General features: G+C 41.0%; 1 protein-coding gene across 1 annotated transcript; it reads right to left on the reverse strand.

Moving 5' to 3' along the window:
- Positions 1-3,628: 3,628 nt before the first annotated feature.
- On the reverse strand, positions 3,629-10,884 carry LOC125023894 (semaphorin-4E-like). Its single transcript, XM_047611455.1, has 15 exons — positions 10,790-10,884; positions 10,348-10,447; positions 9,020-9,165; positions 8,777-8,839; positions 8,562-8,657; positions 7,679-7,778; positions 7,485-7,595; positions 7,229-7,377; positions 6,971-7,146; positions 5,566-5,716; positions 5,267-5,489; positions 4,664-4,782; positions 4,407-4,573; positions 4,264-4,313; positions 3,629-4,107 (listed from the first exon to the last, which is right to left on the reverse strand). Exons 2-15 carry the CDS (start codon positions 10,439-10,441, stop codon positions 3,713-3,715), a joined length of 2,040 nt encoding a protein of 679 aa, XP_047467411.1. The 5' UTR covers positions 10,442-10,447; positions 10,790-10,884; the 3' UTR covers positions 3,629-3,712.
- Between the last annotated feature and the right edge of the window lie 5,815 nt (positions 10,885-16,699).

Below are 16,699 nucleotides of genomic sequence, written 5' to 3' on the forward strand. Positions count from 1 at the left end.
AACAAGAAAAGGGAAAAGACTGAGAACTGAGGGAGACGTGGGGAAAATGAAGAGAGAAGCACATAGGAGGAGAGTGAAAGGAGAGACAGAAAAGGGAGAAGCACCAGCAGACAGTTGGAGAGAAGATCGAGTCCCCTGAGAACTAATTACACCATTACCACAGAGCTCAGTTCAAGGCCACTTTAAAAAAAAATGTTTAGTCTTTCTCTACCCACGTTTTCTCAGCGACTGCTCATAACAAACACACATCTTTCTCCACATAAATCCCATGCTGCCGTCTAGTAAGGTGCATGAATGTGAAGGATTATAGATTTGACTGACATTCACAAGGTAAACCTGCAACCGCTGCTAAAAATCCCTGACATATGTATGTCACAATAATCGGCTAAATAGTTACGTGGGAATCTTACTATAGTATGGGAGCAAAACTTTGCCATATTCCAAAAAATGAAAGCTTAAAGTAAATAAATTTAAAAACTCCAAAGAAAAAATTGTGTAAAACGAGCATTGCGGTGTGTAAAAGGAACTAATATGCATTATATATTTACAGAGTTGTTCTCACACTCTCATACGTGCATGCTTTGAAAACACTGTTTCAGATTTGTTTTACTATTATTATTACTATTATTATTATTATCATTATTATTATTATTAGATTCTTGCCTTTAAAATTCAGTTTGATTCCACATTCTAGCCATTGGGCTCTAAAAGAGATGAGGATGTGAACTCTTTCCTGTCAGCCAATACAAAAATCTAGAGTTTAGATCGTCTGATACTCCCACAGACTGCAAAAGGGAATGTGACCTTTCAATACAGTCCTCTTTTTTTAAACAATTAACCAAATGGCTTGTAAGATACACAGCTACAGATGCTGTAATGCCACCTGTGCAGCAGGTAGCGGGTTTCTCCTGCTCCACGGGTTTGTTACCTGAGTTACTATATCCGTCCAGATTAAAGGCTAATTTATAGTACTGCGCTGACCTACGCACAGACCCTACATTTATACTTGTGCACTTGTCAGTCGTAGCTTTCTCAGTAGCAACGCAAAACAAACGCCAGTCGCACTATGTCTTTTTTGCCAGTCGGGTTCATTTTTATTTCTGCTTCCTGTTTTACTTTCAGCAATGGTGACAGAAACTTTCCTGAAATTATGACCTAATTCCGCAGAACACGTCATACAAATATTTGCATCTCCAAACCTCTTCAGTTCCCATTCTTTATTGATCCAAAACAATCAATTGGAAAACCGCAGAGATGGGAAGCAGCGGAAATACTAAAGCGGAAACACGCCGCTTCTACCATGACGACCAATCACAGCTCTTGTGAAGCAGCCGTAGTTGTATATCTTGCAACGTGCACTTGAGCGTTAACGCGGGAGCCTCGGCGTCAATTAACGCAGAAGCATAAATAACTAAATAAAATAATAAAAATGTTTAGCCTGATTTTTTTCAGTAATAAGTCCAAACCTCATTTTAAGTTATTTTCAAAGGCAATAGCCGCTTACTTACATTTGGTTACTTTGGTTAGGTACAGTGCTTAATTTGTAAATCATAAGGTGCCGGAACGCAAAGTACATATGGCAGCTCAGGGATGACAAACTGGCACAGGTCCCGGAACTTATACAGAAAACGTACTGAAAACAACATGAAAATGCCCACTTGCCACGCTGTGGGACTCACAAGCCTCAATTTCAAATAATACCCATGGTATAAATGTTATGACGATAATTTATTTATTTTTTTACTTTTAATAAATCGTACATATCTTCCATTATTATTATTCAAAGACTGGCACGGCGACCTATTAATAGACAGTATGCTCACCATATTTAGTTGTTCAAAACACTCCACATCACTAGCATGTCCGGATTGCGGTTCCCGCCTGTTGCTCCGTCTGTTGTACCGGGCTAGCAGATGCCAGGGTACCCGCCTGTTGCTCCGGCTGTTGCTGGTCCACATGTCTGACTGGTAGCGCTGTAGCTGGCTCCTGCTCCGGCTGGCGGTGAACCTGACCAGCTGCTGCCACGGTGCCAGCCTCCTGCCCCGGCTTGGCTAGCTGTCGGTGAACCCGGCTAGCTGCTGCGGCGCTAGCCTCCTGCCGCAGTCGGTTTTGACCATCAGCATGACCGCTGCAGCTGCCCTCGTCGCCGCTTGCGGAGGCTATTCTGACTCGTTTTAAAGTGTCATACAACTTTTCCTTCTTTACTTCGTTTTTGCTCCTCAGATGCGGTGAATTTCAAGTTTTTTTCTGTGTCAGGGGCGTGGTTTGTTGGCCCAGCTTTTCAGTACGTCAACAGTTCTCCGACTTTTTCAAATGACGTTAAATCGTCAAATCTTAATAAACAACATGACATTCTTGGGATTTGTTCTGTAAATTAATATATGCATATTATTATTTTATTTTAAACATTTTTGTATATCTTTTTTCTTTCTTTCTTTTTTATATGAGAGGTAACCTACAGTCACTGGAGGTTCCGGGTCTGCCCAAATAAGTACCGGAACACAGGGAGGCCAAAATTAAGAGGTGTCGGATCTTGTTCCGGCAGGATCCGGCTCAAATGAACCCCTGGTTAGGTGTGGTATAGGTGAGCACTCTTTATTTATAAACCATTTTTCTCCTTACTCTTACCATTTTAAGGGTCTGTCACATTACCTCTTTCTGATCCAACAGCGTCAGTCTAGTCCCTCGCTTGTAAACAACTCCTAAATGTTAGCGATTTTAAACTATATATGTGGCAGCAAACAGTACAGGTTATGACACCCAGCATATATATATATAACAGCCTAAACTAACAGTCACAGAAACCAGTCACATGCACAGACATAAATATACAGGTTATTACTCACTTTTTTGACGCTTAAGACGACATGACCCACTGCGCTGGCTCCCGACGTGTGTTTGCTGGTCGAATTCATCATTTGTTCTACTTGTTGACTAATGATACTGAAGTAATTAACAGGTATTTAATTTAATCATGCTAACTTTCTAATATGTCTTCAGTATTCAATGTCATGTCTTCATTGTTAATTTCCGTGTTTCTTTTGCTTGCTGTTGTATTCATTTACACCTTTCAAGAACAGAAACCGTTTTAGTCAAATGTAATCCCGCTAAACTTGAATTTTGTATGGTGGTTAAAGCCATAGGGGTGGCGCTGTTTCACTCATCAAAAAAAAAGTATGAAAGCAAAATAAAAAAGTTACGCGAATTAACTAAATTACTAATTTATGTTGTAAAATTGCGGCGTTGTGATGTAGTAAACACAGAGTTTTGTAAAAAAAAAAAAAAAATAAAATAAATAAATAAATAATCCATTTTGGTATGAGCCATTTTAAAACCAGTGAATGTCACATCCGGGACACTGCTGGGAAAACGCAGGTGTAACGAATCAAGAAATGTTTTGATTTGCTATTGCGCGTGCTCACTGATTAAACGTCATACCAGACTATCATGAAAAGTACACACTACACACTGCATGGCAGTCCACATAAATACCGATTCTGCATGTTGTGCTTCAGCTGTAGTCTCAGTAATCACACCTCAGATGTTATTATTTTTATTTATTTATTTTCAATTTAAGGAAAACATTAAAGCGTCATAATACAACGAAAATAAACTGTGAGGACACACTGATCTCAAAACTGTAGAGCTGTTGCCATAGTCTCTCTCCATATCATCTTATTCTGCATTTGTTCTATTTGCTGTTGTCACAGTTTTAGTTGCCACAACTGACGTGGTTTTGCTTTTTTGCCTTTAGGTGGAAACCTGCTATGAGCAGTGTCAGCGCACTGGCAAAAGCAGCCAAGCAGATAACAGCTATCTCCATACTCCTGAGAGCGGAATCAGAGTCCTGAATGTGGACGAGGTACTGGATCACAGTCTGCCTGTACACCCTGCCCTTCACCGCCTCTGCTGTCTCACAGGTGTAAAGGCCAGCATCGGAAAGCGAGGGTGTGATAATGAGACCTTGGCTGACTAGAATGTGCCGGGGGCCAGGATAAAGGATTCTTCCAGAGCAATGCCACCTGATTGGGTGGTTGGTCTTAGGGGAACACTGGAGGAACTGTGCAAGGCCGATGGTGAGGTAAACAACATCAGGTTCTTTATTCACTGGAGAAGGGATCAAATATACATAATAATCAGTAAAATGAAAGAAGACGACTTTTTTTGTGAAATCTCAGCCACGATGAACATAAATGATTAATACGTGTGACGTATTTTGTCAGCTTTTACTGGTTTGTGCTGTGAGACGAATGTTTGACTTACAGTGAGAGATTGGGCACATCCTGGTACTTCCATCACTGAGACTCTGAATCCTGCAGGAAGAGAAATACCTGGTTTAATCTGAAGCTCACACAGACTGACGCTTCAGAAATTAAAACCCTGTTCTGGTGGGCAATTTGGCTTACACCGACAAGGCTGATACGCCAACAATAGATGTACATCGGCCTCTAATCTGGTCCCAGCCACAGTATGGGTCTCTGGCGAGAAGGCAGTCATCGCACGATGTGTAGCGGCTACAGTCCCTTACATCAACCTGAACAACAGCGTCGTTGGTGCCACTGTACAGCTGGCCCTGCAGAAATGTAACCCAATATAAAGCAGCCTTAAGTTCAGGTAAGAAGTAGCGTTAGATTTGGACTTAAACTAAACAACCTAGCCTCACCGTTCTGGTGGACAGTTGGAGGAATTTCACTGGCTGCTGAGACTGAAACAGCTGCAGCTCCTCGATTACCCGACCGTCCTCGCCATCAGACCTCACGGCCTTCTGCAGCCAGCCAGAGTCTAACAGAGGAGAAGGGTGAATCCAACATGCAGCTCATCTCTCAGTGACTACATTTATATGGAAATATTTCTTCAATGCCTGTGCAGTACCTCTGATTAAATCCCTCTGGGTTCACATGGCAAAAAAAAAAACTCAGACTGTCAGTCAGAATGTGACTTTTCGGACTAGCTTTTTGGCCAGAAATGTAACAGAAGAAGACAAAGCACTCCAATCAACTTTATTGACGGCGCTGAATTCATTCAGTAGTGGCAGATGATCAAGAAGGAGCGGCGTTTTCGGCAGTGCTGCCCAATTCTAATCTGTCTTTTTTGATCTTTTCAGACACTCGATTTAAAACTCTTTCTGCACGCCACCACCATGTTTATGTCCTTCCAGGAATACTCCTTCAGATTACTCCAGTCTTTTCTGATCGAGGTAATTACATGACATCCATTTTGTGTGATTGCACTATATTCTGATTATTGGTGGACTGCAGTTGCATACCTGTGCCGATGAACATAATCTGGTGCCGTTGTCCGTCCAGTGATGTGACTTGGTCCACGAGGATTTTGGAAAACTGTGTCGCCGCCTGGACCAGCAGAGGCTTGCCGCTTGTCGGAGTAACCACCCCCTCCATCAGAGGGTGGTTCTTGACAAACAGCAGGGCCGTGTCGGAGAGGTTCAGAGAGGTCATCACGCCTTTGGCGCGCATTTCGTCATCAATGCACTAGTACACAAAACACATCATACTGATGTGATTTTCATCAGTGAATAGAGTCACTCTTCATGGGACTGATACTTACTGAGCCAGGATGAGGGAATGGCTCCTCTCCTGTGTGCGTGTCCCAGCTCCCAGTGTCCCTCTCAGTCAGAAACCTCCCGCTAAACACTTGGCTGACGTCTGATAATTTGTATGCACAGACAGCAGACTGGCTGCAAGCACTGGAGGACTCCCTGCCAAAGATACACATACTATTTCCTGTTATTTTCCGCTCCTACATCACAGTTGTGTATATAACTTCAAGACAATTTATAATTGTCAGATTAACGATTAAAAACTTTGAAAAAAATGTACATTGATTTGGGAATATCTTAGTATTTATTTGGGTTGTCTCCTGCTTCAATGACAGGAGCACTTGAGTTGCATGAAGCTTGGTCAGATCTGATAACTCATGTCATCCCAGCATGATGTTTGTCCTTCTCTGTGTTCCTAAAGCCATATGTCACCATGGGTTGGATACATTCTCTGCTCTGTTTGCCTCCACACATACACTCTGAAGATCTCTAACTGCCAATCATCCCTAAATGTTTTTTCAATCATCCACTGTGAAAGGATGGTTAGTTATTGTATTCAGTGTTGTTTTTCTTCCTGAGAAGTGTTTCAGAGGCGCTTCTCATTTTGATTGAACATGACTGAAAATGCTTCTTTCGACAGGACTTGCGTTCTTCTCCTTAAAGTCCGTTTCTTTTCTGCCAGTGAACAAAGCTTTTAATACTGATCGTCTGTCTTCACTTTTGTCCTGACTGATTGTGATTTGGACACAACTGGTCTGGTTTCCATAAAGTGTTTTAGACAGTTTCACACTGCCCCTTGGAAACATTTAATCTAGTCTTGGCTTGATGCTGAGAAAGATCCTCACTGTTCAAAATAATTGCTGCAGCACACATTTGTTCTTCAATATAGTCCTGATTCCATTGTTTCCTGCCATCAGAGCCTACTTAATGAAAATACTCGACTTGAGGAAACTGGAGGAAAAGCCATATTTGTAACAGCGTTTGTAACACACATCATCTGAAGTGAGAAAGCCTGGCCTCCAACCAAAACATATAACTGTCAGTGACACACACACACAGATTTACTTAAGTCAAATTGCTGGTCTAGAAATACTGAATACTAGCAGTACTGTATTTTGATTTCATTTTACATATCAGCCCCTTTGGATCTCATTGTGTGTCATGATGCCATTTGCTTACGTACTGTGCAAAAGATTTTAGGTAGTTCAGTTTAGATTTGCATCCATCACACAACACCAATTTGTTCTTCAGCATGACAATGACACCGAGCTGAAAACCAAATGAATTTTAGGTCGATGGAAAGAAGAGCGAGGAGTCTGCAGGATTAATAGTATATTTTTTGTGTCTAAAATCTTTGCACAGTACTGTACATAGAAAGCAGTGAGGGGACACCGGTGGGTGCACGCAGCTTACGAGTTGGAGGTGAATATGGCGTAAAAGACGCCGTCCCTCCAGTTATGTGGGTCTTGGTGCAGAAAAACGTCCTGGACCAGAGAGGGTGAGCCGACATCTCCAAATGGACAGTCCAGTCGGGCTTTCAAGAAGGAAGTCCACTTTTTCTGCAGGGTTCTTTTGCCCCCTAAGTCGCTCTAAAACAACACATTTAAATTGAAATCTATATTTTAAGTGACAGCTGTATGAAGTTATAGCTTCAGTGTACCGTTAGTGTACCTTACACACACGGGCAATCCTTGACACCTGGACGTTACCGCGACGCTCCTCTACAGCATTCTCGGTGAAGAACAAGAATACTTGGTCGTCTTCACCAGTAGGACTGCTTTTGCTAGCTTCAACAAGGCTTAAGGAAATCATTGTAGGCTCTGAGAACCAATCACGTGAGAAAACTCATCAAGACTTTTGTAAAGTCTTGGTAAGAAACTGACACCTTTTGTTGGTTAATTTCGTTCCCCATGTGAGATCAGCTTACCATTGAGCCAGGAACGTTTCATCTCAGTCTTGACAGGGTTCAGTCCCTGTCTCTGGAACACTATTTCTGTGCCCAGAAAGTTTGAGGAAGTGGCCGTGTACAAAGCATTTCCTGTTTAGCGGAGAGGAAACAGCTTTAATACCACCAAATCTCGTCTTACGTACAGTATTTATCCAAATCAGTTATGTACTCACCATCCATGAGGGTAGCAAAACATTGGAACGGGTCAAAGGGAACTTTCCCTCTACCTACAACTGGCTTTCTTTCCAAGGAGACTTTACCATCCGTCAAAGTCTGTTGAAGAAGGGATTCAAGTTCTGTAGCTCAGTTCATCAAGTCTAATGTTTTGATCTCAAACCATAGTTTTATGGTTTACGAGTTTCTTATAAGAGAGAATAAGATGAGAAAGTATGATCCTGCTCTCATGTCCGTAGGATCCATATGGTTAACTTAACTTGGAAAACAGTGTGGAAACAGCTAGCTCGCTATCCAACAATAACAAAATTCCCCCTCTAGTTTTGCTACAGCTAACCGATGATTACATCATTTCTTATTTGTTTAAGCCATAACAAATGCCACAGCCTATTATCTGTTCCCAGTCTTATGCTAAACTAAGCTAGCAACATGGCTGCCTCCAAAAACCGCCTCCTTGGCACATGGCCGCAACCAGAATTTTATAAAACTGCACCTGGTGTGACCTGCAAAGGTATTTTCCCTCAGGAGAACAAAGATCTTATGAGAGAGAAATGCATGTTCAGGTGACCCATTTAAAATGCTGACCTTTGAGTTGCCTTAAGTTACATTTAATTTCTTCTTATGTTTTTCCATTTGTATTGAGAAAAAAACCTCATCTGTCCATCAAAACACCCAACACCATTCTCCTTCTGCAATTCTGATTCTTGAATCCTGTGTTCAGTGTAAATGAGCACACCACCCCTAAATGTTCTACAATAACCCAGCTCCACCCTAAGTCAAAGAATATTCACTGCGTCCATGCAAAATGCATATCAGCTTATTCTAGTACTTGTTCTGAAACACCAAGGATGAGCTGGAAATAAAGCACTGTGGAAAACTTACCATGTAGTCACATGCAGGGTTGAAAGCGTTGGTCCCACACACCAGCATTTTACCATCTGCTGTTGTGTGCAGGGTCCTGATGAAGTTGTCACATTCCTGTTAGAACAACAAAAGCAAATAAATTAAATAAAGTCTTAAACCGTATGCCGTGTTTGAGTTTAAAACCCCAAGATAACAGCTGAAAACATTCCCCAATTATTAATTTTCTGCTTTACCTCAGTGCCCTTGCCTTTCATCTTACAGAGGGCTTTGTCCGCTGCACTGACTGTCCACTTGTCCTAGAGGATTAAATAATTATAATGACCAAAAGAAGCAGTCGTGCATACATTGCAGGGGAAAATGTGAAGGCTATTGATGGTGCTGTTTTTTCAGTATGTGAAAACTGAAAGAAAAGTTCCTTCACATTCAAAGTACGTTGCATTTAAAGTCGTCCTGAAACAGACGGGTCCCTGTCTCACCTCACTGGTCTTTCTGGTGATGTCGTCCAAGCTAAGGGTGAGCACTTTCCCTCTGGCTCCAAGGACGAGCTGACCAATGTCGTCTCTGACCACCAAAGAGCTCAAACCGCCAAACTTGGACACTTTGAACTGTTTTAAGTTCATGTCTAGTGCAAAGAAGGAGACAAGGAGCTGGAGGTTACTCTTCAAAGCCATGCATTTTAATATTGTTCACTCCAATGTGCTATTTTCCTATTAACTGTTTATCTTTTATAGTAAGTTATGGTAATTTCTTCCTACATCTCTGCATAAAAATTATGCAGTACATCAGCACACAAGTCCTGACAGTAGACAGAGAGATTAATCATATATATATGTGTGTGTGTCTGTATGTATTCTATGGGAAATATCAGTACAGCTCTATTTTCATTTTTCTGTATTATGTATTTGTTACGTATACACATAAAGACAAAAAAGTGAGCTCAAAGGAAAGGTCGAGTGTTGTTGGTGAGTTTGTTCTATCCTTCATGGTTGGATTCATCCAACAAGCACAGAGCAGGGCTGACATTTTGACTTGTCACTGGATGTTGGTGGCTTTATTGCACACAGGGCTGCCTTTCTGGGTCTCGTAACGGAACTGAGGCTATCATCAACACTCTTGGGCTTTCCGTAACCCTGACAAGTCAAAGCGTCTGACGTGATACTGGCTAACTGCGCGTCTTAACTGTGAGTAAAATAATCATGGTAGGGACGGCTTGGATCACTTCAGGAACCAGAGAACTTCTGAAGATGTTTTATTTTGACTCATTTCAAATTCAACCCTGAGGGTGATGATATTGTGTGAAGAAAACCAAAGGATGGACTCTGAATGGACTGCACTGTTCAACAAGACCACAGGGGAAAAAAGGGGGTACTTGTTACACGGGTGTAGGTGAACTTGTACTCAATGGAATCATTAAACTGTGCTGTGAACAGAACCAGCCAAAATGTCAGTCAACTGAAGTGAACCTTTCAGAATATCTAGATAATTACAGTATTACATTGGCCCTTTAAGGGCCTTGGCCTACTGAAATCCACAGAATAAAAAAAACAGCTCAGTGGCTCTCTAGTGTGAAAGCTGGGCTGGCTATAGTATGTCCATTACAGTTATTACAGACACTGGTTGAGATCATGCCCAGGTGTCAAGGAGATTGACACCAACTAAATACTTATTTTTAATATACAAACTTATGTTTGACTGTAAATGCTAAATTAATAAGGCAATAATTCATTTTTTCACGTGTTTTGCTCCTTATTGCTCTCCTTAAAAGTACTTAAAAGTAAAAAGTCGCTAAATCTGGGCACCTTACCTTTGAAGGGCACACTTCTACGTGGTTTGGGGCTTGCTGCAAAGCCTTCATTCATGCCGAGGAGGAAATAAAAGAGCAGGAGAGGAGGTCTCATCGTATCCTGTAATGCAGGGAAAACAAACCATACTGGTTTTTGAACTTATGCTGGTAGAGATGAGGTCTAAAGTTGAGCATCGTGTATGCTGTTGGACACAGCCAGTAGAGCTGAATCAATGCTTTTCTTGTTTAACTTGAATTGTTTTGTCTTCACAGGCTCTCGTCTGTAATCTGTGGCATCACACTGGATCTCAAGAAGTTGCCTTCATTTTAATTTTTAGGATAAAATGCAGTATGGGATCTTCAGGCTGTGTAATTGTACAGAAACACCCTGTATTGGGTCTTAAAACAGAACTGAGATCGATTTTTTTCCCTGCCAATTTAATTTCACATAGTTAAATCTTACCCTGCTTTCTGAATCCTGCACTTTGTCACATTAGGAAATCCTAAACAACTAATCCCACGGGTTTTAAGGTCACAGAGTCGCTTATCCACTTTTTTGTCGTTACCTAGCAACACTGAACGCTACGTTTTCCTCATCTCATGGCGTCATTTACCTTCCTAACGTTAGTCCTTTTTTTCCCCCTAAATGAAACATCTGAAACAAACAAATGGAGTAAAAACAACGATCTTACCTGCAGACAGGTGATGGACTGTTGGACATCCGAAAAGTCATAGGTTAGATTAGACACTTTATTTATCCCGCGGGAGTTTCGTGCCCAGTAGCCCTGAATGATCAAACTCAGCCTGTTGACATGACGTTGGTTGTGTTAATAAAAGATAAAAGGGGGAACTCATGCGAATTAAACGAGTTTACTAGCCGGTAATTGCTCAGAGGAAAACTATTATTATTATTATCATTATTATTATTATTATTATTATTATTATTATTATTATTATATTTTAATTCAATTAAACTCAAAAAATGAGTCGGAATAAGGCCATCAGCTATTCACGTTACTGACGTCACAAACGTGCAGTAATGACATCGTGCAGTCAGCGCTGCATAGTGACGGATAATTATGTGATACATGTGTCAGGTGGGTGGCTTGATTTTTTTCTCCCCAAATGGTACTGATCAAGGGGAGACAAATGCACAAACGAAAACACAACGTCATAATAAGCACTTAATTAAATCCATACGCTTTTACTTTGGTCATCAATCTGAATCCATCGCGGCTGTCAGGCACTTACACAAATACAGAGCAGCTACAGGATAGTTATATGCAGCCCGTTTTCCAAATCATTTCAAATAGTCTATATGGCCATATTATGCCTATAGCGTGTGTATTCGGTCAAAAGTCTAAGGTCTGGGTCAAAACGCTGCACACTTACGCATTTACTTACTTACTTACTACTTATTTAATAGACAGTAGCCAATAAGCCTTGAAATCTCCTGTCCAGCGGCGTTTTTGAATTGGGGGTCGGTGGGGCACTGCCCCGCTAGAGGGCGCTGCTATGCAGGGAAGGATTATATGCTATAAGTTTTCCTGTGTAATAATAAATTCAACTTTGCCCCCAGTTAACTGTCAGCAGTTTGCATTGATGAACGGAATTCCCTCTGAAGACCCTTTATGTAGAGTAGTTGTGTTTGTATAGTCCATTGTGCCTGATGCCGTGTCTCTGTTTCTGAGATGGCCCTGCACTGTACAGCTGTGGTCTGGTGAACTGCTTTGCATGCACAGCGCACACTTCAATTTGGATAGAGGTGGCCTCGACCTTATCACTGGAGCAGAAGTTGAAGGTAAACGTTTGGGACCACATCGACTGCAGGATTTAATCATTTCTCAAGAGGGAAAAGCCAAAACTAAGTCATTCAACCAGGAGTTGTTGACTTGGTTAACCGGGAGCTTGTCAAAAAGCCGCTTGGTGAATCTAATTTATTTTTAATTCAGTTCAATTCAGTTTTATTTATATAGCGTCAATTCACAAATTGTCTCAAGACGCTTTACAAAAACCGACCTGAAACCTCCAGAGCAGCCTGAAGGCGACAATAATAAATTCAACTTTGTCCCCAGTTAACTGTCGGCAGTTTTCATTTGATGAACGCAATTCCCTCTGAAGACCCTTTATGTAGAGCAGTTGTGTTTGTATAGTTCATTGTGTCTAATGCCGTGTCTCTGTTTCCAAGATGGCCCTGCACTGTGGTGCTGTGGACTGATGAACTGCTGTGCCTGTGCACAGCGCACACTTCAGTTTGGGTAGCGGGGCCTTAACCTTATCACTGGAACAGAAGTTGGAGATAAAACGTTTGGGACCACATCGACTGCAGGATTTAATCAGTTCAATTCAATTTTATTTATACAGCATCAATTCACAAATTGTCTCAAGATGCTTTACAAAAACGTCCTGAAACCTACAGAGCAGCCTGAAGGTGACAGTGGCAAAGAAAAACTCCCTTTTAACATGAAGAAACCTTGAGCAGAATCCACCTCATAGGGAGGGACCCATGTCAGTCAGGTATAAACAGAAGAGAGAGAAAAGAAGAGCAGGATAAACAAGATAAACAAACATCTGTCATAGATACATACATCGGGCTGAAAGAAACATGTAGAATCTAATAACAAGATATAGCTGATGATCTTATGTGACAGTTTGAGAGTATAAGAGGAATCATGGGCCGGTTGGAGAACTGTTCATCCAGGTAGGAGTGGACAACTGCAGGAGACCATGAAGACTGGGCAGGTTGATGAGAGCACGACAGTAGATGTTGTTTGGAACTCCACAGGTCAGATATACAGTACTCCAGACCATTTATATTTTTAAAGGTATTACCTTACCTATGGTGGCTTGTCTTTACTATGCACTAGTGAGAGAAATAGTCTACATGTTCAACTATTGAGACAAATAGTCTGCATGTCCAACTAAAGACTACAGCAACTTTCCTTTACAGGACCCTATAGTGTTTTTAGTGTCAACATAAATCTCCCTGCATGGCTGTTATATTGTTCAGTTTATGCTGAAATGGCTCCATAAAGGTGGTATTTCAACTGTATGATCATTTTGGAGGGTGCAGTCAGTGCTGTTAAAGTGAATATAAACAAAAATGCGTTGCTGTTATTCAGCCTAACCCCTTGACTAAAATGGGCTTGTTAAAAAATAACTGGAACATCTGTCACAATACAATTCGATAGTGATACAAACCACAGCCTCCAAAACGAAAACAAGGTTGAATGGACAGCTCTCTCAATGTGGAAATCTTCATGTAGCTAAACTTGAGTGTTGGACAATTATATTAGAATGCATTTGATTTCACTGGTGTACCTAATGAACTGGCAAGTGAGTGTCATCGCCATATTTTGATGCTATTATCATCCTTCGCCACCAGAGGGAGCAGTTAAACAGTGTTTTATCACAACAGACAGGCAGTTAAGAAACTCTAACTAACGACAAGGTCAAACTCACAGAAAGGTGGTTTGATGTTCAGCTCAATGCTTTTATATTCTTGCAGGCTGAGTGAAGAGTGGAACCCAAGAAGGAATTTTGCAAACAGATATAGAAATACATATTTATCCCAGTGGGGAAACCAGTGTTACAGCAGCAGGGAGCAACAGTGCAAAATACAAAAAAAAATAAATAAATTAAAAAAAATAGCACAAGGAAGCGGTGTGGTCGGGTCAGACCAATGGGTCGGACACAAGGTTAACTGGCCAGCTAGTGAGTTCACGTTCGCTAGCTAACTCTAGCTGTTGCGTTGGGTCTCAATATTGGGAGTTAGATTTAGACTTAGACAGACTTAAATGATTCACAAGGGAAATTACTTTGTCACCGTAGCTTCTTTGCAAATAAAAGTAAACAACAAAATAAATCTGCTTTTTTGCACCACCTTATCATGCACAAACTACTACCTCACTGTCTACATTTTATAATCTTAGCAATTACCAATTTTAGCAATTTTAACTACCATTCCACACTGTATAGAGGGTATGCATTGATGTCACTGCTGCCTGGGGCCAACTCCCCCGCAGTGGCAAAAACGCAGTGAAATGTATCACTAAATACAGCAAGACTGAGAAAAATGTGGATTATCAGATCAAATTAAGGACAATTACACTCAACAATGATCCATACAATGGATTTGGAAAATCCATCAGTTAGTTCTAGTTAGTTTTAGGTCATTTCATTATGTTAAATATAGCTTAAGAAAAGACACTAACGCCAAGAGCTTTACTGAAAAATACCATTAGCCAATACTGTAGTGTCTGACCGGATGTTAAAAGGATGATGAGGAGTGATCGCAAATATTACATTAATTATTTTATTGTTATTTATTGTTGGAACTGAAATAGTTACTGTCGGCCGTAACTACGCCAAAACAACAACATCTCCAAACTCATCTGACAGCCCTCCAGAACGTAACTTAAGAAGTAGCTTAAGGTACGACTTCATCAAAAAATACAGCATAAATTAATATTACCTGACACAAAATGTGAACCACAACACCAGGTTTCTGTGCCTAGATTCCAGTTGTTTCTTCTAATGTAGCTTTCCATTTACTTCTCTTGTCTTTGGGAGTCAGAGATATCTGTAAAAATATTTCTCTGACTGCTTTTCAAATCTGTTAGTACAATCAATCACACAATAGCTCTTCGCCTTTTGTTTTTTTAATTGTTATTATTGTTATTTTTTTTACAATTTAGCGCTGTTAAAGCCTATGATTCAAACTAATGCAGCTAATCTCCATGCCCAACTGTCACTTTTTGCTACTCAGTGGCCATAACCACAGAGAATCTCTGTAAGATTTTATTTGTTTCTGGTTCCGGGTCCGGTTTCAGTTTTTCACATAGACATAAAGTCTAGAGTTTGCATTACGCAGTGATTTTCTGTGTCATTGTACCATACATTCATGAATAAATAATTCTCAATGAAAAATCAAATGAACAAACTACCTCATATCCCCCAGAGTTCACGCGTGCTGTTGATTATTCTTAACTGTATTAAATGCGAGCTCTATTCATTTCATTTCATCCATTATCAATCTCCTCTGTTACATGCATCAGCTACTGTAGTAGCATGTATTCTGGTTTGTATCGTGTTATATGCTTTATCCAGATGCACATGAATCTGCTTCTATCTGCTGCTCTCTTCTCCTCTTCTCTCTCCTCTCGTCTCTCTTCCTGTCTCTACCTGGCAGGCCTCAAGCAGATGGGTCCCTCCTCATGGCGTTTGATATACTCACAAAGTAGTGAGAGTATTAGTACTAGTATCAGTTTACTTGTGTCTATATTATAGTTACTCAGTATCTATATATTTGATTAGTATGGGTAACAACCCAGGACCTGAGTTCATCATTTTGTTCCTGCTCATGCTTCTGTATGGTTGCGAATAACAAATAAAAATCCTTGAATCCTTGAGAAGAGATGGGGGCGGCTGTGGCTCAGTAGGTAGAGTGGTTCGATCCCCCGAGTGTGCCATATGCTGAAGTGTCTCTGAGCAAGACACTGAACCCCCACTTGCTCCCAGTGCACTGGCACTGGTATGTGAATGTATGTGTGCTTGTGTGAGCGAATGGGTGGATGTGTCTCTGACTGTAAAAGTGCTTTGAGTTAGTAATGTTTTGAGCTAGTTAGTGGGACATTCTAACATGCTGTACGCATCTTTCTCTTTTGAGTTAAGCAAACAATCAGAATGTATGTTAAAAAAAAAAGTCGTTAAGTGTCTTCACTTAAGGTTCGTTCTTTGATGAATCCTGGATACCACCAACTGGCTTTACCAACACTCACAGAGGTGGAGAACGTGTTACAGGAAGAAAGCACACATACATTTGTCTCCAGAATGTGTCCCATGTTTCAGAAAGAGTGTCCAAAACCAGGTTTGCATAGATCCAGAGTGACATGAAATGAAATGAAAAGAATCACTGACATGCACGGTATACTCCTCCCCGCCATGACACTGCTAGCAACAGTAACTAAGGGGGGGCGGGGCTTTTGTGTAAGGTCAGTTATGAAAATTGTTATGAATCAATCCACAGCCACATTATTATCACTGCCAGAGCATTAGATGGTAGATCTGTCACCATGTTTGAAGAAGCTGGCTCATCACTGAGTGAATCCAGTGATCGAGCTGTCATAGGACGACTGCAGTGCGTGCTCCTGGTCTGGGTCTGCCTCGTGCTTTGCTGCCTGTCTGCATAGTGAATACTTGAGCTTTGTAACAAAATCAGATCAAGTATTTCCCTTCAGTTGGTTCTTACATCCTAAAACAAACTAACAGAGTTGAGCCCAGTATTTTGAGGTGCTCTTATCACTTATTTTGTGTTTACATAAGAGACACTTGTGTGTGGCATTTGACAGCTTTAGTTGGTTTTACAATAGTG

This window comes from Mugil cephalus, chromosome 17 (genome assembly GCF_022458985.1).
Source record: "Mugil cephalus isolate CIBA_MC_2020 chromosome 17, CIBA_Mcephalus_1.1, whole genome shotgun sequence".
NCBI lineage: Eukaryota > Metazoa > Chordata > Actinopteri > Mugiliformes > Mugilidae > Mugil > Mugil cephalus.